The sequence below is a fragment of the Pomacea canaliculata genome, linkage group LG12 (genome assembly GCF_003073045.1).
Source record: "Pomacea canaliculata isolate SZHN2017 linkage group LG12, ASM307304v1, whole genome shotgun sequence".
In the NCBI taxonomy this organism is placed as follows: domain Eukaryota; kingdom Metazoa; phylum Mollusca; class Gastropoda; order Architaenioglossa; family Ampullariidae; genus Pomacea; species Pomacea canaliculata.
Window position 1 is genome coordinate 22,393,845 of NC_037601.1, and position 26,584 is coordinate 22,420,428.

Below are 26,584 nucleotides of genomic sequence, written 5' to 3' on the forward strand. Positions count from 1 at the left end.
TATGCGGCGTCGTTAACCGAATTTCGACGTAAGTCGGATCATTCGTTCATACAGTACTGTACCATAATAACAGTACAGTACTGCAAACACTTAGCCTATCCACACACCTATCCTAACACAGCACCCTACATAATTATCAATAACATAAGTACAGTAAAATATTGTGCAGTACAGTACGCTTTGTTATCACTGTCTCTTTCATAGGAGCAGATCCTTTCACATGTTCAAGGATGCGATCTTTATCCTTGATAATCGTAGCGAGAGTCAAGTGACTAAGTCTTAATGACCTGCCAATTTCTGTTGCTGTTTCCCCCTTCTCAGATTGCCTTATAACTTCCGCCGGATGTGGAATGAGGCGCACGTACAGTTCGATTTACGACGCTAAACCTCGTAAGTCAAAATGAGCGTCATAATAAAGCATCGTAACCACGAAACAATGCAACTTGAGACCGTCGTAACCCGAGGACTACCTGTACTTTGTTTCTTATCAAAGTGGACATGCACAGGGTGTATGGACTTACTAATAGCATAGAGAAACGGAAAGTGGATGGATATTGGTAATACTTTTCAGGTACAAATCAATCTACAACTGAAACTTTTGTAATCCATGCCATTTTTTATACCAATTATCAATAAATCTTCATTTAAACTCTCTCTCAAGAACACTGTCACGTCTTCCATGCCCTGACTACCCAAAACCATATTTATACAGTAAAAAGAAGACATTAGACACCCACATTCTTTTGTTTTTGAAGATTCATAGTCATCAAGATATGGTGCACTTTGTGTGGGATTCAGGTTGCAGGCATTCAAACGACCTGGAGGCAGTAGCGAATACACATAATAGGGTATCTCCCCGTTTCTCCATATATCATAGCATTAGGTGTACGAGAACTGACACCTAAAGAATGCTTCAATTCAGCACATCAATAATGTTCAAATCTGTTCCCAGTCCCCATATTTGTGCATCTAATAGTTAAAGGCCGAAGTCGCGGTGGGCATTTTGTTGAAATGGGTTCGCCTGTGCATTAAAACCTAACCCTAACAAGTAGTCAGCACCATGTGTACTCCTACCTTCCCTCGCATGGGCGATACCGTTGGCTTCCGTCCGGACGGAAAACTTTGGCCTTTGAAAAAAAAAACCAACTAGTGAATTTACCTGATGTGTCCACAACATAGAATGCCAGTGCCACTTTTTTTAGGCACGACAGCATGAGAAAAAGATAAATTTGCTGTAAAATATCACTCGTAGACTGTACATATTTACAACTTTTACCTTTTCACTTCCTATGTGCCTTTTCTCCGTCCTTGCTGTTTAACTTCTGTTGCGGAATACAAGAATATTTAATTCGCAAAATTTATAACCAAGCTCAGCGCTGCTTGCTAGTGCTATATAAAATATCTAGTTGAGCTTGAAGGCCTTGTGGGATATCTGAAGTAAGGACTACGTCATCAGCAAATAACAGGATTAAAATATGTAGTAGGTCGGGGCTTAGCTGCACACCATGTTTACCATGCTCAGTAATATTCTTTGCTAATGTGTCAATAAAAAGAGAAAGGAAGACAGGACTACATATCTCCCCTTCTCCCCTGATTTAACCTCTGGGGCAGAAGAAAGAATCGGTAACATCACAACCTATTCAGCTGTCCAAAAGAAAGAGAGGTTGTGTTGGCTTTGTGAATGGCTGTTTGTCTGGAATTTGTTTCTTTCCTTTGTGGAATAGTTATTATGGACTTTTTTGTAACTTGAGCTCTTATTTGAAAATGAAGAACTTTTGTTTTCTTGATAGATCAGGAAATCCTGCCGTATCTTCCTGATCTGATGCAGCATTTGTTATCAGTATTGAAAACCTCTTCAGCTTTCCGTCCTCGTGAGCTGGCCATCAGCGCCATTGGTGCTGCTGGTATGTGCCTTTCCATTCTTCTCTAACTTGTGATGTTTTAGGTTTGTGCCTTTACATGCAGCACATTAAAATTTTATGCATTATTGTTTCCATTGCTGATGTCATCTGACTCTACCATCCTTTTTTCAAATTACAGCTATTGCAGCAAAAGAGGGCATGCAGCCTTATTTCCAAGAGATCATTGGACAGTTTCGAGGATATCTACTGGCTGGCACTGATGAAGACACAAAAAAGCTTCAGGTGTCTGCCATTGGTATGTAATGCTTGCTTTATTACTTATCTGGGAAATCACTTTACCACTTGATTCAATTCTCCCAGCTGAAACATTTTTATCTTGTTTGACAAGTGTTGACATTTAACAGTTTTACTCTTAAAATGTAATGTCAAAAGTAAAATAGATTTATTGTTTTGTTTAATGCTGTCTTTTGTATTGGGCAGATAGATGTTTAGAGAATTGTTTAAAGGCTTTTTAATTTGAAGATGCAAGAAAAAAAAAGCACCAGATTATGATTATATGTTCATACATTAGTATATATATAAAGGAGAATTACTTTCCTTGAAACATGACTTTTTGCCCACCTCCATGCCTGTTTCACCATTTCAATTGTGCTGAACATAGATACCTTGGGAGTATTGGCACGAAATGTGGGCCCAGAGACATTCATGCCACTTGCAAAAGAATGTGTTGAGTTGGGACTGGGATTGCTGGAGGGTGCCGATGATCCTGATCTTCGAAGATGTGTGTAAGTTTTTTTGCTTTATATTTGAGATTTTTCTTTTTGGTCTGTAACCAAGTGGCGGGAGATTTGTTGGGAATGAGCAAACTTTCTTCCCGCACCCAGTCACAGCAGCAGTCATAGAATAGCATCCAAACACAGAAACTCTCTTTCTGTGAAGTTACTGGGCAGCAAAACAATGGAACTCTCTTCCTTTCCACACCCGCCACCTACTTAAAATTGAATCCTTCAGATATGCACTGAAAATGCACCTCTTACTCTATCAGTCCACACAATGCTAGTCTTTTGTCACACCCTCCTCCCACCCTTTTCCGCTTATTGCTACTTCCCTGCTTGTCTTCCTTTGCAAAATCAGGATACTCTCAGTCCTTGTTACTTGGTTCCTCTTTGCTTTTTTCTGTATTTGTCTTTTATTCGTAATCATTACTGTTTTTTTTTTATCCTTTCGTTGTTCATATGTTGTTTGTTCTTCTGTCCTTCATATATTGTCCAAGTGCTACGAGCATGCTTCTGATGAGTGTGAGTATGGGTTACACAAAGCTTGCATTTATTAGTATTATTTGCATCTCATCTGCTCTGCTGTTATAACCTGTTGCTGGGCATATGTTTTTGTTCCTGTACACCCGCGACAATATCCACTGATAGCCTAAAGCAATAGCATTCCTCTTAATCTTATGTGGTAAATCAGGCAACCCTAGTGTTGGGCTGCACCTCATACTTCTGGTTATTTGGTGATCTTGTTTGGATGTTCATGAACATACAGAATATTCAGTATATTCGTGCTTTTTGTGGACTTATGCTGCTAACACTTTTCGTAGTTTTTATCTTGTTAGGGGGAAGAGATTTTATTGTGCTCAAGTGTCATCCTAATGAGTTGTGAAAAAGCATGCTTGCTGCCATCTGATTTTCACTTTCCTGTGAGAAATAGGAGAAGGTGATGGAGGGCATATATAATGTATAAACAACAAGGCCAAGCTGTCTAAAAATTGCATTTTCTTTTTTTGTTTTTGTTTGTAGTATTTTCTGTAGCTTTGAAATGCAGGAGGTAAGTCTAGTAAAAATCACAAGCACATCCTGACAGTAACATTCTTCTTCTTATTCCTTTTCACCCCTAATGGAGCTTAGGGCTCCAACTATACCACGCCATTGGATCCGGTTCTGGGTGTCCCTTTGCAGTTGGGACCATGACATGCCAGCTGCCTCCACTTTGCTGTGGACTGATCTCCTTCATGTTTGTTTGGGTCTCCCAACCCTGCGTCGCCCCTGTAGGTTCCAGCCCAGAGCTTGTCTTGTTAAATTGTCAGTCGGGCTTTCACAGGGTGTGACTGATCCAGCCCCAGTTCCGCTTCTTGATGTCTTGGCTGGCAGGTGTTTGGTTGGTCCTCTCCCACAGGTCTGTATTGGAGATCTTGGGCCATCTGATGTTGAGGATGTGGCGCAGAGATCTGTTGATGAGTGTCTTAATCTTGTTGGTGATGGTGTTTGTCACACCCCAGGTCTCAGATCCATATAAAAGGAATGACTTTACGTTTGCATTAAAGATGCAGATCTTGGTGGGTAGAGATAATGCCTTGGAGTTCCAGATAGGTCGCAGGATGTGGAATGCAAGCCTGGCTTAATTTATTCGGCTTCTTACATCTCCATCTTTGCTGACTATGTTTCCAAGGTAGGTGAAACGGTCAGACTCTGTAATACATTTCCCATGTAGTTGGAGGGGAGCGTCTTTCTTGTTGTTGACCCGCATTGGATCCATCTTCTTGATTTTGATTGTCAGGCCAGTCATCGCTGCTTCTTCTGAGAGCCGAGTGAGCTTTGTGCATATTGCTGCTTGTGGGACAACAGGCTGATGTCATCTGCAAAGTCAAAATCCTCAAGTTGCATGGCAAAGGTCCACTGAACGCCCGTGTTGCTGTTAGAGGTTGTTCTTCTCATGATCCAGTCTATGATGATCAGGAAACATTGTTAGCGAGAGCATATAAGTTTGCCTCACTCGAGTCCTCAAGGCAAAGGGGTCGGTCCACTTCCCTTTGTGTATCACCTGGTATGTCGAGTCCTCATACAGCTGCTGGATGATGGCAATGAACCTTGGTGAAAATCTGTAGTGCTGCATCAACTTCCAGATAGTATCCCTGGCTACAGAGTCAAAAGCCTTCTCAAAATCCACAAATGTCATGTAAAGTGACGACTGCCATTCAATGGACTGTTCAATAATGATTCACAGTGTAGCAATATGGCCTGTGCATGATTTACCCTGCCGAAAGCCTGCCTGTTCTTGCCTCAGTCTCTTGTCTAGGGCATTCTTCAGTCTATCCAGGATGATTCTGGTCAGCATCTTGCTGGAAATGGACAACAGCTTAATCCCACGCCAATTGCTGTACTGTGTCTGGTTGCCTTTTTTTGGATAGCTTTACTACATAGCCTAGCTTCCAGTCTGCTGGAACTTGCTCCTGCTCCCAAATTTTCTGCAACAAGGGGTGTAGTATCTCTGCTGCAGCTGTTGGGTCTGCTTTGAGTGCCTCTGCAGGAATGCTATCTGGGCCTTGATGACTTTGATGATTTCATGATTTCTGCCTCGGTTGGTGGGTTGGTGTTCACTTGAGCTGCTGGGCGGCTGGGACAATGTCCAGAGTGGTTGCTGGTGGTGGCCGGTTCATCATTTCTTTAAAATATTCTGCCCAGCAAGATCTTTGTTCTACATTCCGGGTAGTGATGCTCCCATTCTTATTCTTTACTCTCCTGCATGCATTGGTGTTTTACCTTCCTGGCAGAATTCTTGTAATTTTGTATAGTCTCTTTGTGTTATTTTGCCTAGCTACTTGTTCTGCCTCTTCTGCCATCCTGTGTGCGAACTGTCTCTTGTCACCTCTTGCACTCTTCTTCACTTCTCGGGTCATCTCTCAGTACTTTGCACTCTTCTTTTTACTGCTGGTGTTGACACTGGTTGATATTCTGATTCAGCTCTTTCCTTACCTCTATCTTTTGTCAGGTCCTTAAAGTTAGCCATTCCTTGTGCTGTTTCTTTTTCTTTCCCAGAACGCATGTGCAGGTAGTCTTCCACGTCTCCTGTAATCCTGTCCAGTGGTTGGCCACTGTTTCTTCTAGTAGTCCCTCCAGTTCCGCTAACCTGTTTTTGACTTTGCAGTTGAACTCTTCTTGCTCTCTGCGGTCTCTAAGAAACTGCATGTTGAATTTGTGGTACGGTCTGTTTGATGACTTATCAGACAGACTGCTCATCAGACAGTAACATATCCAGCAGAAATTAAAAAAATGGAACCTTCTGAGCTTTCTTTATAGTCTTGCATCATGATGCCTTATTGTCAAATGTGTTAGATACATATTAAAGATTCTATCAAGGCTTACAGATGAACTGTGAATGTATTTGGCTAGAAATGAAGTGAAGCCATCTGCAACACCCAACACATGCACAGCTGAGAGCTGGATAAGCATTGACAGACAAGCTGTTTCAGCAAGAACTGTTAGGTCATTGATTGTCAGATCACTTAAGATTTATTAATGGCAGTAGGTTGTACATGTTATCAGAGAGAGAGTTAAAGGGAATTGCAGTGGTTCAGAACTTTAGATATGAGTAGATATAAAATGCTTAAGAGTTTGCTTATGATGCTTAGAACATTTTTGAAGAGGGTCTAACAGCAAGACATATTGGATGGAAATGTTTGCAGGTATGGGTTGATTGCAGCTTTGTCTGGACTAGTGAAGCAAGATCTTAAACCTTACCTGGAGAAAATAGTCCACTACTTGTTACTTTCGCTAAAGTCAACAGAGGGCGTCACGGTAAGCGTGAGAAGAGTGGAGGGACCTGTATGAATACCAGCATCTTATATGTGTAAAATGGTGAATTGTGAGTGCATGTATAAATTACAGTTTACAAATTTAACAGCATCTGTTATCTGTAAGCTTAAGTGTATTCTTATCAGTATGATGTAACATTTCAGCTAGAGATATCAAGATAAAAATCACTTGTATTTAAGTTACCTGCAGCTTGTTGCAAAAATAATACTCATCTGAAGTTAAGATATGTAGCAGTTACTTTTATCAGCTTCTCTTTAAAGTAGTCTATGCATAAGTAGAAAGTTTCATCTTAATCTCAGCATTAAAATCATTAATTCTGCACAGGCCCACTATAAAGAGGACACAGAGCAAGTGGCCATATTTAATGAGGAAACTCTCAATGATGAGGAAGCTATTGATGATAGTGATGAAGAGGATGACAGTGAAGCAATGAAACTGGAGGGGTGAGAGAATGGTTTAATTCATTTATTTCCAAGTTTTAATTAAATGTACTGGCAGTTACTTAATTGTATGACATTCAGATTTTTCTTAATCATTGTCAGATCCTTAGCCTTGCTTTAATGTGCCAAATCGTGCAGTTGTTACTCTCTCAAACTCTGAAATTTCTTATTACATTTTCTCAGGCACTGCACCTCACTTTTCTCTTGAAATTCATAAAAAACATTTCTTTGCCAAAAGGCATCTGTTTACAGGGCTGGCTGCCTCACCAATTCCCTCACCCCCACCCCCACCCCGTTCTTTGCCAAAGGCATTTTAAAAATGTTCAGCATTTTTGTAATTGCACAGTAAATCTTACAATAGAACTTACCTGTATAAGCAGCTTATCTAATAATTGATATGAGAGTGTTTCTTAGAGAAGTTTCTTGTGATAGCAATGCAGAAAAATGTTATTTATTATGTTGTCTTAAAAGCCATATAAGGATCTTGTTGTTATATATACAGTATTTCAGTGATTTGTCTTCAGAATCAGTGTGGAGAACGCATACCTGGAAGAGAAAGAAGATGCTTGCTGTGCTCTAGGGGAACTTGCACAACATACAAGGTCAGCCAGTCAGCTTAGTGATAATTGATCATGTCACAAAAACATGCAAAATTGTTACAGATATTCTTGTCATGTAACCAGCTATTTTGCGTCTAGTGCAAAACAGTTTAGCAGGTTAAAATGACAGAAAGTCTCAATAGATTTAAAACACGCGCACACATGTACAGTGCATAAAACAGACGTGGCAGCTTGTAATGGTCATGTCAAATACTTCGGATCTTTACATGCAGAACACTTAAGCTCTTGGAGCTGCTGTCTTCTGTGGCATTTCTATAGCCTAGCTTTGATTGCAGTGATGTTTGCAGAACATTTCTTAGCATGTCTTATGTAAAGAAGGACAAGAAAGTTATTCTCAGGAGTGTCATTTTTATTTTTTTCATAAACAGCATTAATAATTAAGTTTTCAGTTTGATTCCAAAGGCTCCTTATTTACTGGACTATTCAGTACCAGTTTGTCATTATTGATCGGAAGTAGAAAATTATTTTCTAGAATATTAATATAGAAACTGCAAGTATGCAATCAGCATTGTTAATAGCAAAGGGTTAGGAACATGACTTATTTACTGAACTAAACTTACGCTGGTCTGCTATTTGTTGGCTATACACTGTAGAGTATAAAAAATACTTATGCTGTAGAATATAATTATATATAAATCACTAAATTACAGTTACCATTATTTTCACAGCTTTGCCTTTTTGCCATACCTGGATACCGTCTACAAGGAAGTGTTGGAGATGGTTGACTATCCTGCTGCAGGCATAAAAAAGGCATCTGCGGTAACTCTTGCTCACCTTTGTTTTTGTGTCCAGGAAACTTGTTCCACCATGCCTTCTGAGAATGCTGAAACATGTAGGTATCATGTAAGAGCAACTAAAAAGATGGGAGTTAATGATGATACAGTCAAATCTCCCTACTATGCCACCCCTCTACTATGCCACTCTCGGTATTATGCCACTTTTGCTCGGTCCCAACTATAAATTCAATGTAAAAAAAAATTTACTATGCCACCCCAGACTCTCGCTACTATGCCACTTTTTTGTGACTGTTAAAAGACACAAGTTGTGAAATTCCACGCAGTGCTCGATTATTATACTGTACGGTAGTGTGGGACATCGCAGTTAGGTGGGATGGAACATAGCACGCACACAGGGAGGGTGGAGGCTGGCAATGTGGGGGGTGGTGGTCGCTGGCCGGGTGACAGCCATGTGACAGAGGGAAGGTGTGAGGGAGTCGACTAGCGACAGGATGCAGGTGCGCGGATGTGGTTGGAAGGGGTGGAGGATGAAGAGGTGAGGGGGAGAATGAGAGGAGACAGCTAGCGAAGCCGACGATTCTTGAGAGCTTTGGACCAGACCTGGGCAAAGGCCTCCTGTCTCTGACCGGCCCGCCCGCCAGTATATATACTATACATACAGTATTAGGTAAAACTGAGTTAACTATATTAGTCCGGCCCTCTAAAACCATCCCAATTTCTCATGCGGCCCCTTGGGAAAATTAATTGCCTATCCCCTGCTTTGGACTGATGGGTAACTTGAACAAATAAAGCCGTTTTTACGAATCCTCTCTACTATGCCACTCTCGCTACTATGCCACTTTTGCTCGGTCCCGGTAGGTGGCATAGTAGGGAGATTTGACTGTAAATGATAAAATTTTGAATTCATGGTGTTTAAAACACTGGGGTATCAATATGCCTGTAATACAATCAAGATATCAATAAACATTTTAGTCTTGCTTAACTAATATGCTTGTATCATGTAGCAAGCATGTCAACTGTCTTGGACTGTGATAATGTTGACATCTTATTGAACAAGAATTCTGGGTTTTTTCATCTCATCAAACAATCCACAGGATTTGCATCTTTGTGCTGTAGTGTGTTTGCTGTTTGATGTGTTTATCTGTTCAATATGGTTGATGTATGAATCTGTTCAATAGAGAGTGTTACAGATTTTTATTTACAACACATGTATATACTTTAAGTATCCTCATCTACTTTTGTATACTGATTTTTAAACACCTTTGATGGTGAGGTAAAGAGTTTTACATCCATGAATTAGCAGAATGTGGACTGGATTGTACATGTCCCGTTGTAGGTATCCTTTCTTTTTAAGACTCAAGGTTAATACAGATGGCTTGTAAACTATTGGAAATGTTACAGTCTTGAAGACTATGCTGTGCACCGTGGTACCCAGATACTTGGAGATGGCTCGAAGGGAACAGGACCGGACTGTTGCTATGGCAGCAGTAGATTCGCTTCATGAACTGCTGGAGCAACTGGGAACTCCTGTGCTGCAGGTGACTGGAGCAACAGATGATATTCTCGCTACAATGAAAGAAATCTTTACTCACAAGGTAATACAAAAACATTTTTTACATGTCAGTTTTATGTTCACATGCTGTTGAAACCAGTCAGGTGTGTGTGTGCATATGTGTATCCACTTTTATTGATGTGCTTGGGCTTATGCACACACTCATACACCTGCTTGCTCTTTCACAAGGTGGCATCCCAAGATGATGAGGAGGAAGAGGATGAGCAGCAAGCGGAGTATGATGGAATGCTAATTGAATCTGCAGGTGATGTTCTGCCAGTGATGGCACGCCTGATGGGAGGTGCAGCATTCTCCCCCTTTTTCAAGTCGTTCATCTCTGATCTCCTGAAACGTCTGGTACAGTATAGATAGCAGTTCTTTTTTCAGATTTACCACAAGCCATGGCCTTAGATGATTGACATCTTTACCCCTGGGTGTTTTAGCCATCCGGAAGGCCTCCCCCTTATTGTAAATAATGAAACATTTGAATAATCTCCCTTTTGAGTATCTAAGCGAGCCTAAAGACTATGAGTTAGCCATGGAATAGGCTCTCATTGATTATTGCAATAATTTTTCTACTATATATTGCAGAAAGATTGTGAAAGGTCGCCAAGATAATTTACTTGGGGAAAAAAACCATAATGAGAGATTTAACATGTTTACAACTGATGAATTGTTTGCGAGTCTAAAATAACTTTTTAAATATTGAGTTCTGCTGAAATAGAAATGAATCTAAAGGATACATGGGAATTTTATTTATCTTTTTTTTTGCTTGTCTGGCTGGACATGTAAAGGCTATTGCAGCTAAATGTAGACTTCAGTATTTCTCAAACCTTTACTTTTTGACAGAAACAGACCAGTTCAACTGCAGAAAGGTCATTTGCAGTCGGCACTTTGGCAGAAGTGATTGAGTCCATTGGAGATGTCGCTTCAGAATTTGCGGACACACTGCATCCTGTCTTTGTTCACTTGATTCGAGATGAGGATGACGAGGTTCGCAGCAATGCTGTTTTTGCTCTGGGAATGCTGGCTGCCAGTGGTGGTGAGAAGATGCATGTGTGAGTTGTTTTTTGTTATGGCTTCAAATATTTCTGTTTTTTCAACATAGTGGTCATTGTAAGATTAGGTTCTTAATGGTTTTGGAAGAAGTGTCAGGACTGACATAGGCACAGAATCTCAAACTAAAGAGCTTTCAAATCCAGTCTTTAAAATAAAGCACTGATATATCTACAGTTTTTGAAGTATAGACTAATCCACAGTCTTAAAAGCAAAGAGTTCACATATCCACAGTTATTAAAATGATTGCAGTTTGCTATTTTGTGATCTCATTTTTCCAGACAGATAATTTTTATGAAGGTCATTTTTGATTCAAGAGAGAGTATATTAAAATGTAGACCTTTAACTGTTTACACCAGAGATTATTCATTTGAGTTTTTTACATCTGTGGGTTTTCTTTTCAATCTTTATATATTTGAATTTAAAGACCAACAATGATATGAATTTCTTAAAAACTGTGCATTCCTAGTGAAAAAAAATAATAAAGAATGAGTACACAATGTATGAATATATTCTATTACTTTATATTTTTTATAAACTACAGGTCATTGTCTTATTTAAAATATTGCTTTAAAGATCAGATCAGTTAATTTCACCATATAAATTAGGAAATGAAAATTCCTGCCTTTTTTTAAACACAAAGCAGTTCAACTGGAAATTCTTTGTGGCTTAAATATTCAGTTTCATATTTTAGTCAATGTTTTTAAAACTAGTCTGAACTCTTGCCAGGTCTGCTTGCTAAAGAGCAAAGTACTTCATACAGACTTTTTGCTGTGTTGCAGGCGTTACCCTGAAATTCTGAAATTACTGCTAGAACTGCTGAACAGAGAAGAAAATGGCCGTGTCAGGGATAATATTTGTGCTGCTATCTGTCGTATGGTGTGGACTAAGAGCAGTAATATTCCTCTAGATTATGTAAGTTGATGTTGTATTCAGCATCATTTCAGATGTCTAAAAAAGGTGATATAGTTTGATTCTTGTGTTTTGCCAACAGACATTAAATATGAATCACTAGTTAATGTTCGCAACAGAGGTGGACAATTTATTTTGGAAGTAGTATTGAGCTGTAGCGACTGCACGTTTGCTGATGGCATTCACCTTCTTAACCTGACAATGCAATGTACTCTTTGTTTTTGAGACCATTATTATTATTATGGCTGTAATGATATTTTTACTTTGTAAAGTGCTTTCAGTTAGTCTTTTGATGATAGGGTAAAACACCATATAAATTCACTTTTTTTTTATGTTTTACATTTACTGTTTATTGCTGTGTCATTTATATTTTGCCTTTTTCTCAGGTGATTCCTGTTGTGATAAGCTGCCTTCCCCTAAAAGAGGACTTTGAGGAGAACACAACCATTTTCACCTGTCTGTTGCAGTTGTACGCAAGCAATAATCCACAGGTAGATGAAGCACATGATGTACAATTATTGTTGCAGTTATAGTTGTACTGATGAAGATTATGTGAATTCTTGGTCATATTTTAGAAGATTTAAATGTTTTGCATGTAGAGGATTAAGGAGTAATATCTGCATTTTTTTCTCAGCTACCTTTCAAAGTAGTTGATTCATTACCTCTTGTTACCACTGTGTACTTGTTCAGAAGTTGTCAACTGTTCCTTAGCGGTCAATATCATTAGTTGCAATTAATGCATAAATGATTTAACTATAATTTATTGAAAAGGAATTAATGTAGAAAGCTTTTGCCTTGGCTGCAACCTCAGCAATATTGGAAGTTAGAAGTTAAGTTTATTCATATGCTCTTCCTCTCTTTCTCTTCCCCCCCACCTCCCAAAAAAAAAAGAAAAAAAAGAAGTAAAATAACACTTTTATTACAAGAAGTTGAGGGGCTGCATTCTGTTAATCTGTCAGTGATATTGGGCCTAATTTCATGTTTCATTTAGATTAGCCTTAGTCATCAAGAGCTGTGCAGCCTTCTGAGAAATTACTGCTAGTTGCCACTATTATCACTATATCTTGACCCACCCATTCATAAACTGCATGAGCGAATGTTTGATTTTAAAAAAAAAAACAGGTCATAAGTTAAGGCATTCACAGTGATATTTACTTTTGTGGAAATAGCTTTAAAAATAGTATGGAAAGAATTCTTAGAGAAAACTTTGCTGTTTCAGGGTAGCAAGTGACAGTTACATTTGTTTTTATGATTTTGAAACAGGTAATCAGCCATATTCCATCCCTGTTGAAAGTAATTACACAGATTCTGGGGACAAGTCAGGCCAAGACAGGTGAGAATTTGAGAATTATTGTTATATGCAGGGTTTTTTTTTACACATTGATGTCCTAGTAATTAAAAGAAATGATATTGTAGCTGATATTATATTTAGCACATTTTCATTCATGTTTAAAGAGGTTGTTGTTTTTTTTTAATGAACATTTATATTAAGTAATTTATGTTCTATTGCTATACACCAGTCCATGTTGCTACTAAGTTTATTCGGCTTGTTCAATTTCAGACATTCAGAAACTCCTTGTGCAGTTTGTACAGAATGTGAAAGAAACGTACGCTGCAGATTATAATAAGGCCAGGGCCATGTTATCAGAAGAGGAGGCAGGAAAGCTAGACCACTGTTTGACAATAGACTTGGGTAAACTGAGTCCTATTGATTGCCAGAACACCTGCTGATACCTTCCACAATGGCAGATATTTTAGACCATCGCAGTTGCTTATTGCAAGTTTTGTCATCTTCTCTACAGATATAGTAAATGACTGTTCTGCTTTTTTTTTTTTTTTTTTCCAAAAAAATGTTGCAGAGATTATTTTTAATTTACACAATTGTCAGCAGTTCAGTTTTGCTTCCAGTCATCTCAAAGTTTAACAGTGTTTTTGTGGAATTGATGTCTGAATACTATTGCTTATGATATTTGAATGAAGAGCAGCTTACACTTGTGCTGTGCTCAAAACAGTTTTAAACTTTAGTTAAGGCTTAATTGCTGTTTGCATGTGTGCATGTTTATTGGAGTGTATGAGCATAAAAGAGGAGATTTTTGGTTGTGTTCTAGAGGAGGAGATTTGTACATCATTGAGGCTTTCTGTACAATCAGTAAACTAGGAATTGTCCATTTGTAAATTAATGAATGCACAAAAATCTTTTCTTGGCAATTAGATGTTTGATTTGCATCCAATGTCTGCATGTAAAAAAAATAAACTGAACAAAAATATGCACTTTTTTTCTTTATCAGCTTTTAAAAAATGTTTCTTTTAAATTTTTTTCCTGGAATCTCTTTGGCTAATGTTGCACGACATTTTTTTTGTGTTTTGTGACAAATCTGTCCAACAGTAATACTTTAGAAAACCTATTGAGCCTTCTCATTAAAGGCATTGATTTGTTTTTCCACTAGATTTCCACATCTTTTAAGCTTGCCCAACATAAAACTCAGTGAATGATCTTGACCGTAACTGATTATTGAATGGAAAGTACAGACCTTGACAAAAAGAAACTGTGCGGAGAGCAACTTTAAGGATGCAGGTAAAAGAATTAATAACATGATATAACCATTGAACCTATAATTCAGAAAGTACCGTTTGCTCTTTTACAGAACAAATTATTTGTTGGTGCTTCATGATGGCAAGAAATAAAGTAACTGTTTCTTGTGTCACATGGTCTTGTGCAAATATGATCCTGTTTTTTCTCAACAAGTGCCAGTTTTTTATTTATTATTTTGCGAGAAGGTAATGATAGTCCCATAATCGTTTGGTCGTTGGTGATTAGAGATAGCAGTTACTTTAAGGTCAGCTTTAGGTGAGTGTGGTGACTATCTGTTCCCCCTCACTGCCTTTCCTTACCCAGCCCTCTAAGGAGTCAGGTCCACACAGGTATCAAACCAACTGGTGTTCATGTCTCTGACCCTGAAAGCCAGTCCTTCAACCACTTGGCTGTCTGCTTCTATGAAAACTTTTGTTTTTGTTATTTCATCCCTTGTGTTATGTTAAGCTTGACATTTTTGTTGCTTGAGCAATTTGAGTGATGAGGAGTACTGGACTGGGTTGCGTCAGTTGCTGCACAATCCATTTGAAGTCCTACTTGTAGAAAGAAGCTCTTGCTGGTAATGCTAACACTTGTTTACTGCTGCCTTCAGTTCTGTGCACCCAACAATGCAATAACCACCGATTCATCTAGTCAACACTTATATCCTTCATTTTAATCCAAGTCTGTATGGCACACATTGAGCTAAAGACTGCTTTAACTCACGTGCTCTTCATAAACCCTTGCTTTTATGTTCATTTTGACTTAATTAAAAACATGAGGAATTTGATAGGTGGTTGACCCAAAGGATAGGCATGGAAAGTGAAAGATGTGGACAAGTGTCAGTAGAGAAAAATCATAAATCAGAAATGCTTAATTTTTTTTTTCTCTTTTAAAAATGCTCACATAATGCTTTGCTTATGCAGTAATGTATAGCTACAATCTGGCCAATATTTCCATCCCAGTGACTTGATAAGGTAAAGAATGTATTAAGAACTATGGGTACATTTTCATTCATAATTATTTTTTGTGATGTTGATATCAATACAGAAATCATGTGTAGTTTTGGTTGTGACAAAATGTGTTAAGACGTACAAGTCTGTGTTCTACAGATTCCTGGCAATGAAAATGTCCTCACTATGGAAAACAGAATGGTACTTTAATCTTCTGCCACCTCACTTCTGGTGGTGTCGCATGAAAAGGTTTTCTGATATCTGAAGTTTTGCAGTTAAGCAAATCACTTTGTCCACATCTCTTGAAGCTGTGTATATGTCCACGCTGCTTGTTTTCTATCAAGGTGCAAACTTTTTATCTTGTGCAATTTTCTTGTCTTCTGTGATAGAGAGCCAAGTGCCTGTAAACTATTTGCTCATGCTTGAAAATATTGCTATATTTATCTACAATATTTAGCCACCTTTTCATAATACTACAGAGAGTCTGCTTTATTCTTCTGTATTCTAGGCCTTTTGAATCTGTAAATTGGCATTATAAAATGCAACAAAAATTCTTTAAAAATCTTGGGTAATCTGTTAAAGAACATTACCAGAAAGTATCCAACTGTTCTGAAGGGTGTCATTCCCAAATGAGATTCCCGTAGCATGCAGCTTCCTGAGCAATAGAACCATAAAAAGTCTTGTGCCATAATTTTCAGAATTTTGTTGCTACAGTTGAATGTTGACTCATGTCTAGCAAGATGAATTTATAAATTGAAATTTATGATAGATTTTATGGCAAATTCATGCTTCTGCCAAGGGACTTTACTGTCTTATTGTCTTTACTGCCTTATTGTCTTTACTGCCTGGAAATAGCTTTCCTTTTTTTTTACCTCTATGGTATTTTTATTATTTCTTTAAGATTCATTCAACCTGGTCTTTTTACAAATTATCAATAGGAATAGTTCAAATTGTGTTTTTTTTAAATGACCTAGTATACAATGTCAAAGTAGAAAATAAGTGGATTTTCTTAACAGACAAGATAGAAATATGATAAATAGAAAAGGAAAGATAATGGCTACTTGTATGCATTGAATATGCACATTACTACAGGTTAAAAAAAAACCATTTGCACTACTAGAGCTGAATTTTAGCTTGTGCTAAGTTTTGGGTGCTGAATTTGTGCTTCCTGTAGTTTCATTTAATGTTTCAAACTGCTTCACCTATGATTCAGCTGTTCTTTAGCCTTCTTAATTTCACTGGTTTATGCACAATTCCTCAAAATTTATGGTCAAAAAGCCACTTAATGTTCATGTTGGTTGCAGTTGAAACAAAATTTGCTGGTTCAGAGTTAATGCAAAATGTTCTGTTTTACTGCTGCAGTGCTTTTGGTATATTAAAACATCTCCACCATCTGTTTTCCTGTTTGATCACATATTTGCTTTCATAATGCACTGTGTGAAAGAACACAGGGGCTTCTGCAGAAAACTTACAGCGTGGGATGAGAAGCAACAATATTGCTTGAGTTACCCATATCAGAACATTAAAAAGACTTGCAGATAAAGAATGAAAGTATAGCATTATTGATTCTTAATACTTTTAATTATTTTAATATTAGGACAGTTGCAGGTCTTTTATGATGTGTTGTTGGTTTACTTGTTTCATGACAAACTAGTCCAGTCAAGAACAGTGTCACATCCAAAAAGAAAAATGAATGCTACTGTCAAAGTCAGAATTACTAGTGTGGGATTTATTGTAAGGGACAGCACTAAAGTTTCCAAGAACCTTCTACCACTGTTTTGTGAAGGCCGGGGTGGTGGTGGATTATTTGAAGGACGTGTATAGGATTAGGATTATTTCTTGTGCTTAGTATTATCCCATGTCGGGATTCCACGCTATACAAACACCCTAAATATCATTAGACATTTTGCCATATTAGACAAACACAAAGTCCAAAATTGCACTAAAATATTATGTACGTAGACAAAAAAAAAAAAAGCTAGTAAACCAACTAAAGAACGTACCACCGCCACACATAAAATGAAACACTTATTACAAGGGCGATGCCATCACCTATTAGCAGATCCATGACTGGGCATTTGTTTCTTACTCTTTTTTTTTCCAGCTGATTACTAAACAGTCAAAATTAACGAAGATAAAATGCACATTATGCGTCAAACTCTCAATCTCTGAGTTATAGTACGTGCTCGTGTGTACATACACATCCTCGTTCTACTTCGGCAGTGCTCGTAAATTTCCGTATTTTCACTAAAATAGTTATCGTATGAAATATAAATGGCATTAAAGTAAGATTTTGCCACAAAACTCGTTCATAGTATAAAAAATAAGGTAAAAGTTATTAAAGTGGAAAATAGAAAGCAAAAGTTAAGGTCCAATCAACTATCGCCTAGTCAGATGACGTGTTCTATTTATTATGGAGGCTGCTGTGGGCTGGGGTAGTGGAAGATTGAGAAACATCAAAATCGGGGAAGTCTTACCTGGAAAGTGTTTAATGTTCTCGTAATTTCTACACTGTGGATGTACGTTGAGAAATATTCTTGTCACAACAACAACGCACCATCAGAAGAAGTATTCAGAAAAGTAGTTGTATAAGAGTTCTTCAGAGAACTAACGTTTATAACCTTGGTAACTTTTTGCTGGTTCCGCTATCGTCAAAGTTTTCCTTCATTTAAGAAATTCTAGGCAGTCCTTGAAGGTGGATCCTTTTGTATTATCGGTCAGCCATTTATTATGGATCTGACTGCTGAAGTGCCCGTCACCTTAGTAGTAAAAGCCGCGAACCAGCGAATTGCAGACCAAACAGTGGAATGCGTTTTAGGATGGACTATCAGAAAACTCAAACAGCATCTTGAAAATGTTTATCCAAGCAAACCGGTAAGTCTATAAAAATGTAAGAAGTCGTTAATAGTGCCATCATGTTGTATCATGCAAAATGGGGACCCCTGAGCCTGAGAAAGCTGTCCGTAGATGGTACCTGATATCACTTATATATACAGTAATCCCTCGTTTATCGCGGGAGATGCGTTCCAGAACAACCCGCAATGACCTAAAATGCGCGAAATAGAAACGGTACATTTATTTACGTATTTATACACTATATTAAGGCTTTATATACCCTCCCCCATACTTTTACGCTATATAAACTTTTCCCAGTTCCGTAATAACCATTCCCACACTCTTCTGTGCATGTATTGTACCTTTACAGTAAATAAAAGAACACATAACAGGGCTTCTGCTAAGGCTAAATTCGTTGGGGTTCCCAGGGACCCCTTCTTCAGATTTTTAAGGGGTCCCTGTTCTTCGCCCAAATTTGAAGGGGACCCCATTGACGAAAATTGAAGGGGTCCTCCGAACTTTTAATGCGTACTGTACGCAATTTTTTGCGTAAGCAGAAGCCCTGCATAATATAAGTCTTTCCCACACTCTTATAAACACTTTATAGGCTCTGAAACACTTTCTACACTCATCAACCTAATTTTAACAACATATCAAATTGTATGAGTACTTACCAGTGAAGAATACTACAACTTGTATGATTACAATCATAAATATTATATAAATACCAATATACCACAAAATTCCATGATATAACGGAAACCCCGTGATGCAAAATTAGATACTTTAAAAACCCGTGATAGGGCGAAGCCACAGTAAGTGAACCACGACACAGCGAGGGATTACTGTATAACAATGTTCCAGGAGAAGATGACTATTAGAGTTAATGTAGATTTTGTACAGCAATAATATTACTTGAAAATAAACCCTAATATATCTTTAGGGAAAAAAAATTAATATAAAACTCGGTTATATTTTGGGGGAAATGTGTTTATCCTTATCTAAAAGCAAAAACTGATGCTAAAAAGCTATTTTAGCAACATCATGTGTAGTTTATGGTTTCCACTTTAAGAAATTCTAAAACAAGTTTTGGTCAGTTCTCAGTAGAAAAATGAAAAAAAAGGACTAAAAAAATAAAATTTCGGGTCCTTGAAATAGCCAAGTTAATTAGCATAACAGTTGCTTTAATTTTTGTTAACAGAAACACCATCAGCAAAAGTTGATCTACTCTGGCCAGTTACTGGCAGATCATCTCACATTAAAGGAAGTTTTAAGACAGGTATGTGACAACTTGGATTATGAATGTGCAGGTGAATGATTAGCAGAAAGTTTTAGCAAGTGAAATAGCACCTGGGCTATACGCTGAAACTTTCCCACATTACATGGAACTGCAGATGTTGGGACTAAAAGTGTAGCCACTACTGTAATATTGGCAAAGCAGCTGTACTTTATCAGGATATTGCATGCTTTAGAGACTCAAATAATACTCCCCTTGTCCAGTTTGATAAATTTCTTTGAGAAATACTTGATGCAGCCTTAAAATTAATAGATGATTAGAGCAGTTTTAAAAAGTGATAATACAATTACAAGTTCATTAGTATTACAGTTATTACACCTAGGATTAACTGTAGTTATTACAAGTTCATAAGTGTTACAGTTATTACACCTAGGATTAACTGTAGTTATTGTGTATTGAAAATAATCCTAGTTTGGATGAAACATCCAATATGATATCAACAGGATAATATAGGAACATTGCTATTGTGTCTAAATCTTTGACGGTGAAACCTGAAAGCTGCACAGACAGCTCTGGTCATTGGTTTTCTTCTTTCTACAGGATATCTTTTCCATATTTTATGCATTTATTTTGATTTCATAGATTTGTTGAATAATTGACTGGGTTCAGGCAGATGTTACTCGGACAATGCTACACTTTTTTTCCCGTTGCTGGCTTTATCCCATTTTCTCTCCTGTTGCTTTAGTTGATTTCTTCAATTTCTCCCTATCATTATTATTTTTATAATAATTATTATTTGTAAAGCACCGTGAGCTTGCTCATATGGCTGGTATATGATGATTATTTATTTTATTTATAAATAAAAACTATTTTATTTATTTTTTTAATTGCAGTATGATTCTGAAAACTCAAGGCATACTGTTCACCTTGTGTGTAGTCCAAGTGTGGATGCTCTCTTACAACCTTCCCCAGCTCAAAGCAGTGTCACAGACTTGGTAAAATATACATTGTCACACTCTTATATTGAATATGTGCAGATAAATCTTTTAGTATGTAAATACAGACATATTTATATACATATAGAGCTAGTGTGAGTGTAAGAGAGAATGAGAATCGAAGAGAGAAAATGTGAATGTGAGATAAACATGAAGTTTGTCAACTACAAGATACATAAAAGCCTATAAGAATGGTTAATTAGAGCTTACATAATGAATAAGTGTGTTGTTTTTTTAAAAATGTCTTCTGTTAAGAGAAAAGGTAGGGGTTTGCATATGACTTGCTAACATTTCCAGACTTAAAAATGGTGTGGAGCATAAAGAAAAGGAGAATCCCATTGACACATAAATTAGTCCTAAGAGAAAGGACTGTAGAAGAGCATATAGCCTTTCAAGCGTCATTATACATTTAGGTATTATTAAGGATTTCACCATCAAAGGTATATTGCTTCAAAACTGTGTTGTCTTGTGTGCAGAAACAAGAACCTACTGGTTCTGCAGCAGTTTCTGCTTCTTCGTCCTCTTCCTCTAGCAATTCCGCTTATGATATGGATGGGTTGCGTTACCGTTCATTTCAGTCACAGAGTACATCTAGCCCAGATTTGCCAAATGCTGGGTAAGTTAAATTGTCAATTTAATATCTGAACACTTTTTTATTTGAAAAATATGAAAATGCTATGTAAAAAATGATGGTTTTTTTTTTTTTTTTTTTTTTTTTGCTTGCAGTGCAAACCCAGCAGTGGCCATGCCTGGCATGCTGGGAGTGGAAGGTATGCCTATGATGGGTTTGCCGGGATTTACATACACACCAGAGCAGCTGGCCTGGATGCAGGAGGTGTACTCTCAGTACATGGCCAATTACATGCAGTAGTGAGTTTTCTATTTTTGTTTGCCCTTGCAACAGGCTTATTCTTTAAGCTCACTAGTGTTGTGATTGTCCTGAGGGCTTAACTTGCTAGAATTGTTGAGGTTTATTGGGAGTGAATATTTTCTCTTGTAAAAGCAAAAATACCTCTGGTGCCTGCAAAAATCATATGAACAGATTTATATTCTCATCTTACTATTTGTCACAAGTGCGGTCAAAGCAGGAAAATTAAACTAGATCACCCAGCAGAAGTTTCACTATGCTGTCTTGCAATAGCTGTTAGTTTTCTTTAAAACATTTTGAAATATCACAAAAAGCAGCTATTTCATACAGATACTTGATTATTTTCATTTTTCTTTTTTTTTTTCTTTTTTTTTTTTTGTTTGTTAAAATGTTGCTGGATACCCACGACAGATGAAATACTTCTTAATTTAAAATTTTCATTATTTTCAATCATTTGATGTTACAGTGAGTTCAGATTATAAGTGTTTATGCACAGTGTTGGAGAGCAACATGTATTTATTTAGAAAGCTGATATCCTTTCATTTTGGATTGAAGCTATTTTTAAAAGTGTTTATACTTTAGTTTAACACTTTCTCACAACCAGAATATTGTTTAGGTTATCATGAAAGAGTGAACTTTTATTTCCCTCCCTTACCTCTGTCTTGTATATTGAAGGGAAAGAGCCATAAGAATATGAAATATGCTAAATATTTTGAAAACAAAGGATATACACGTCGCTATAGGTTTTATTCATATTTTTTAATTAGCTATGGATACCAGCCCTATGTGCCGCCTCAAACACACCCTACTGCAGCCCCTGTCCCAGAGCAGCCAGCTAACCGCAACGATGTAAACAATGGACAACCCAATCAGAACATGCGCATGAATGCACAAGGAGGCCTTGAAGAGGATGAGGAAGAACTTGAACACAGAGACTGGCTAGACTACCTTTATGTCTTCTTTCGATTTTTGGTCCTGCTCAGTATTGTGTACTTTTATTCCTCTGCAACACGATTTGTTGCCGTGTCCCTTGGATTTCTCTTTATTTACATGTGAGTTTATTGTGCTTTACTGTACTTTTGTTAAAATTTTTTAATCCATAATGTGTTTCTGAAAAGGTATTTTGAATTCTTTATTTTTGTTTAAAATACTACCATATGTTGATTTTCTGTTGTTTAAACTTTCCAAGAATTAATGGGAATAAGGGATTTTTGGAGTTGATGATACCTTGCAAAGTTAAGTAACTTGGTACATAACTAAATAATTACTTTGAGTACTTGAAAATTGTGCTAAACAATTTGTTTTTTGTATCAGTAATTCCAAGAAGAAGTGATTTTTTTTCCCCCTGATTCATGGGTGCAGGTTACAAAATGGTTGGTTGAATAATCAACAACAACAGCAGCAAAGGGTCCCTCAGGCACCAGCTGAGCCTCAGCAACAACAGCCCTTGCCTAGAGAAAGACAGCAAAATGAAGTGCAGACCGAAGATCCTGTAAGACAAGCTGATGCTCAGGTCAGTGAAAATTGTTATTTTTTGGAACAATGCACATCAGACAGTATAAAGCTGGTTCTGTCAAATTTGTTTTGTAAGCCTCAGGTATGGTTTGCTTGAGTACTTTTTTGTGGAAGACTTGTCTAGCCTGCTGGTAGTAAGAAGAGTTTGTCAGCCTTGGGATACCACTGCACTTTGTAAATAGTAGAATAATATTGATTTGCTAACTTCCAGCATCTAGAAAAACAAAGAGTTGTTACATTTTGAAATGGGTAAATTAAGCATGTAAGCAGGTTTAGTCAGGTACTTTGAGATAAAGAGTTAGAGGTGTGCTTGCCAGATTTGGGCTGAAAATACCATTTTCTTTTGATTTACTTAGGGTGCTGCTAGACCAGCAGGGGAAGGTTCTACAACAGAGGCTGCTGAGAATGAGGCATCTGGGACACCTGCAGAGCAGCAACGGAATGAAATCCCATCATCAACAGAAGTCCTCTTCCGCATGTTCACAACATTCTTTTCTTCTCTTATACCTGCACGACCACCAGCTGTCAATGGCAACTAAGTGCTGTACATCGCCTTGTGTGTTCCGATGAAAGTTTAACCTTTGTAAAGGAGAGTGAGTAGAAAATGTCATACCATTCATCAGATGAAAGTGACCATCTGGCACACCTTGCAATTGATTTCAATCAAGAATCTTCAAAAGTCAGATTACTTTGGGATTAGATGTGAATGGGGTGACAACCAAATGCTAATGACATAAATTGATGTGCTTGATTGAACTTCAAGTGGAGTGAAATTCCAGAGGAGAATATGATTATTGGATGCTATTATGATCCATTATCTTGTCAGAAAATTTTCCATTTGAGGAAGCATTTGACATATCCTCACTGTGATCAGTGTGCTCTGCAAATAAGGAAGTTTGACAGAACTTCTACATGTATCTAAGGGCATCTTTATTTTTAAAAGGAAAATGGGAGGTTAGTTTTTGATAAGTCCTGTGTTGGGTTCATCTTTAACTGCCAGTGCAGAGTGAGAAATCTGAAGTACAGAAGAATGTGGCAAGAGGAGGGATGTGTGTGTGCGCGCTATATGAGATGGTGCTTCCAATGCTAAAAACAGCAATTTTCTTTCCTTTTTTTTTTGATTGGGTTTGCCTAGTATTAAAAACTGCAGGTTGCAGAGGTTTCCTTAATAAAATAATGATAGTATCAAGTTCTGTGTGATATTCAAGACATGATGAGGGCCAAAATAAAAAAAATAATTTACTAATGGTGGATATCTCATTTTGCAAGCACTTTTTTTTCAGTGTTCAAAAATGTCTTTTGCCACACATTCTGTTTATTTTTTTACATTTCTTGGATAGATTTATTTTAAATTTTAAGTAGCACATTGGTAAAGGTGTTTCTAAAATTGGACCATATTTGTCTTGTATTCTTTGCAAGATCTAAATAGCATATTAATAATAGATTGTTTTTTTATAGAAGTGAACAGTGCGCATGTGTGTGTGCGTAATAGAGTAAACCAGTTCGATAACAGTCTTTCAAACCTAATGCATTAAATATAATTTTGTTCGTGGCTCATTCTAGTGAATTTTCTTTTAAAAAGTTGAATGCTTTCAATATGAGATGGAATAGTTGCACCTCAAAAAGAAGGAAAAAACTAATTGCATGAGCTAAGCAGCATGTTAAATGCATCTATTATTGCTCCTTATGCCATACTTCTGCAGTGCTTAGAGACCTCTAAAGCCATACAAGAGCACAAATGTTTGTGTTCATGTTAACGCAAGATTATGCACTAAGCCTGTTTAAGAATCGTGATAACAAAGGCAGTGCATGTTTGTATGAAATGTTTTTGTACAGTAGTCATCATTAATACTGCATCAGTAATTTTATTAAATTAGAAAGGTTCCTTCACCAGTAATTATTTGCAACCATTCTTAGCAAATAGTTTTGCTATGCATGTGTGTGCACAAATTTAGAACAGTTTGTGTTAATAATTTTGACTGTTTTGTGCTCTATTTTGTCATATTCTTAAGGACTTCTACTTTTCAACCCTATATCCTATTAAACTTGAAAGGTCCCTAGAATTTGAAATCCAAGGAAGGTGTGATAAACGATTTTCAAGTATTGTGTTGTTTTGGAGAACAATCTTTAAATCCACATGTAATATTTTATAACTTTGTTGCTTGCTTACCTGCTTGTATGTTATTAACATAAATTTCCAAATGAACTAGATTTTTATCTTGCCAAAACAACAGGAAAATTGAGCATTAAAGCAGATTCAGAAAACTAAGCTAACAGCAACCAGATAAATGACCTGAAATAACTCACTTGTTTTCAATTTGTGCTTCATTAACGTTGCTCACAGATAGTGTGATAGTATAAAGGATAGTATGATAGGAACTTTTAAACAAATTAAAATGTATTTTCAGTTGAAGCAAAAGTGGGATTTTTTATTTGTTCCATTTCTATTACGGCAATCATCTTGTGTCTAGAGATATCCATTAAACTTCTTGATGACAGGGAAAGACCTCAGAAATCTTTAAATCCATTTTTTTAATAAGGGATCTGAAGATTTCCATGTGCACATAACAGTAGCAGTATCCAACATTCTTATTTTGCTTTCATTGAGAATACCTTTTGGATTAGGAATAGTCCTGTGCATGTTTGAGTTTATAGCAGTTTGCTGGCTTGCTGCAATTATAATATATATATACTTTAAGCAATCATCAACTGCAAGCCAAGTATCAGCTATGTAGGTGTTTTTTGTGTGGTTTTTTTATTTAATTTAATTTTTTTTTGTTTGGTACATTTTGCCCATTTGATGCTAGAGAGGATAAACTACAGAGATTTTTGTTGTGGGGACAACGGCAATCATTGATGTCTGTATATACAAGCAGTGCTCAAATACCTTAATTCCTTATTATACAGTTTGTTTCTAGCACTCCAATTGCAATCATTACTTGTTGTTTTGTTTTATTTTTCCTTTGTTTCGTTTACTTCAATAACAATCATTTTTGGCATATAAATTTTGACCTTTGTACAAGTGTAACAATCAACATGGTTACTACCTTAATCCATAACAAATATGCCTAATGGGGACAGCCAATATAGATACTTGGTCATATGGTCATTGGCATATTTTTATGGAAAATTATTTTTCCTTCTGTAAGGACATCTTTCTACATAGTTTTTTTTTGTTTTAAAGCTCATGGAAGTGCAAATTTGGATATAGATGGCACTTCTGTTATGAGTGGTCTACCATTGTGTGCAAAATATTCAACAAGGTGAGACATTTGAAATGCCAAGAGTGTGGGTGAGTGGCAGGGGAGCTGTGTGTATGTGTGTCAGTGCGTGTGTGGGGTAGAGAGAGAAATGGATGTACATAAGCAAGTTCAAAGAAGCAGGATTTCTAAATTTCACTGTTTCCTGCTTGGGGATTGTCATTGCTTACCATAGAGTAACTATTTTAGTGTTATACTGTAGTATTTCCTTACAACATGTGACTGTACAGAATAAAGTTTTTAAATAGCATATTTTGCTGAATCTTTCAGAGTGTATTTGAAATAAGCCTAGTGCTTGAAAATTTGTGTGTGTGTTCTTAACCAAGCCTGTTGAGCATCTAAAGATGACAAATTTTGTCACCAAAAGTGGACCAATTTAGTACGTTTTCCCTCTCCTAGCAAATGAAAAAAGTAATGTTTTCACTCAGAAAATAAAGAGTACACAAGCTAATTTATGCTAATTACCTTTACATCTACCTGAATCCCTTTCAAAAAAAAAAAATGCTGATTTTAAATTGTGATTAATGACATCTAATACAAGGATGAAGGATGCTTCCTTAAAACAGTCACAATAAAGCATA

General features: G+C 37.0%; 2 protein-coding genes across 2 annotated transcripts in view; both read left to right on the forward strand.

Moving 5' to 3' along the window:
* LOC112576434 (importin-4-like) overlaps positions 1 to 16,689 on the forward strand; it is a 25,313-nt gene extending 8,624 nt beyond the window's left edge. The window contains exons 16-29 of the mRNA XM_025258839.1: positions 1,791 to 1,904; positions 2,041 to 2,157; positions 2,524 to 2,647; positions 6,322 to 6,433; positions 6,776 to 6,894; positions 7,416 to 7,493; positions 8,180 to 8,343; positions 9,650 to 9,843; positions 9,990 to 10,157; positions 10,650 to 10,858; positions 11,639 to 11,771; positions 12,155 to 12,259; positions 13,032 to 13,101; positions 13,330 to 16,689. Of these exons, the coding sequence (XP_025114624.1) occupies positions 1,791 to 1,904; positions 2,041 to 2,157; positions 2,524 to 2,647; positions 6,322 to 6,433; positions 6,776 to 6,894; positions 7,416 to 7,493; positions 8,180 to 8,343; positions 9,650 to 9,843; positions 9,990 to 10,157; positions 10,650 to 10,858; positions 11,639 to 11,771; positions 12,155 to 12,259; positions 13,032 to 13,101; positions 13,330 to 13,499 (1,877 nt within the window). The 3' untranslated portion in view covers positions 13,500 to 16,689. The remainder of the gene's footprint in view (positions 1 to 1,790; positions 1,905 to 2,040; positions 2,158 to 2,523; positions 2,648 to 6,321; positions 6,434 to 6,775; positions 6,895 to 7,415; positions 7,494 to 8,179; positions 8,344 to 9,649; positions 9,844 to 9,989; positions 10,158 to 10,649; positions 10,859 to 11,638; positions 11,772 to 12,154; positions 12,260 to 13,031; positions 13,102 to 13,329) is intronic.
* Positions 16,690 to 17,687: 998 nt separating this feature from the next.
* On the forward strand, positions 17,688 to 26,255 carry LOC112576525 (homocysteine-responsive endoplasmic reticulum-resident ubiquitin-like domain member 2 protein). Its single transcript, XM_025259042.1, has 8 exons — positions 17,688 to 18,167; positions 19,330 to 19,407; positions 20,259 to 20,360; positions 20,837 to 20,976; positions 21,087 to 21,230; positions 21,996 to 22,280; positions 22,591 to 22,741; positions 23,100 to 26,255. The coding sequence occupies exons 1-8, from the start codon at positions 18,024 to 18,026 to the stop codon at positions 23,280 to 23,282; spliced, it is 1,227 nt and encodes a 408-aa protein (XP_025114827.1). The 5' UTR covers positions 17,688 to 18,023; the 3' UTR covers positions 23,283 to 26,255.
* Positions 26,256 to 26,584: the final 329 nt, after the last annotated feature.

Excerpts from the sequence above, each read along its gene's own strand:
- LOC112576525 (XM_025259042.1), top strand. The coding sequence starts at position 18,024 with ATGGATCTGACTGCTGAAGTGCCCGTCACCTTAGTAGTAAAAGCCGCG. Across the intron at positions 18,168-19,329 it reads ATGTTTATCCAAGCAAACCG|AAACACCATCAGCAAAAGTT; the intron begins GTAAGTCTATAA and ends TTTTGTTAACAG. Across the intron at positions 22,742-23,099 it reads TAAGACAAGCTGATGCTCAG|GGTGCTGCTAGACCAGCAGG; the intron begins GTCAGTGAAAAT and ends TGATTTACTTAG.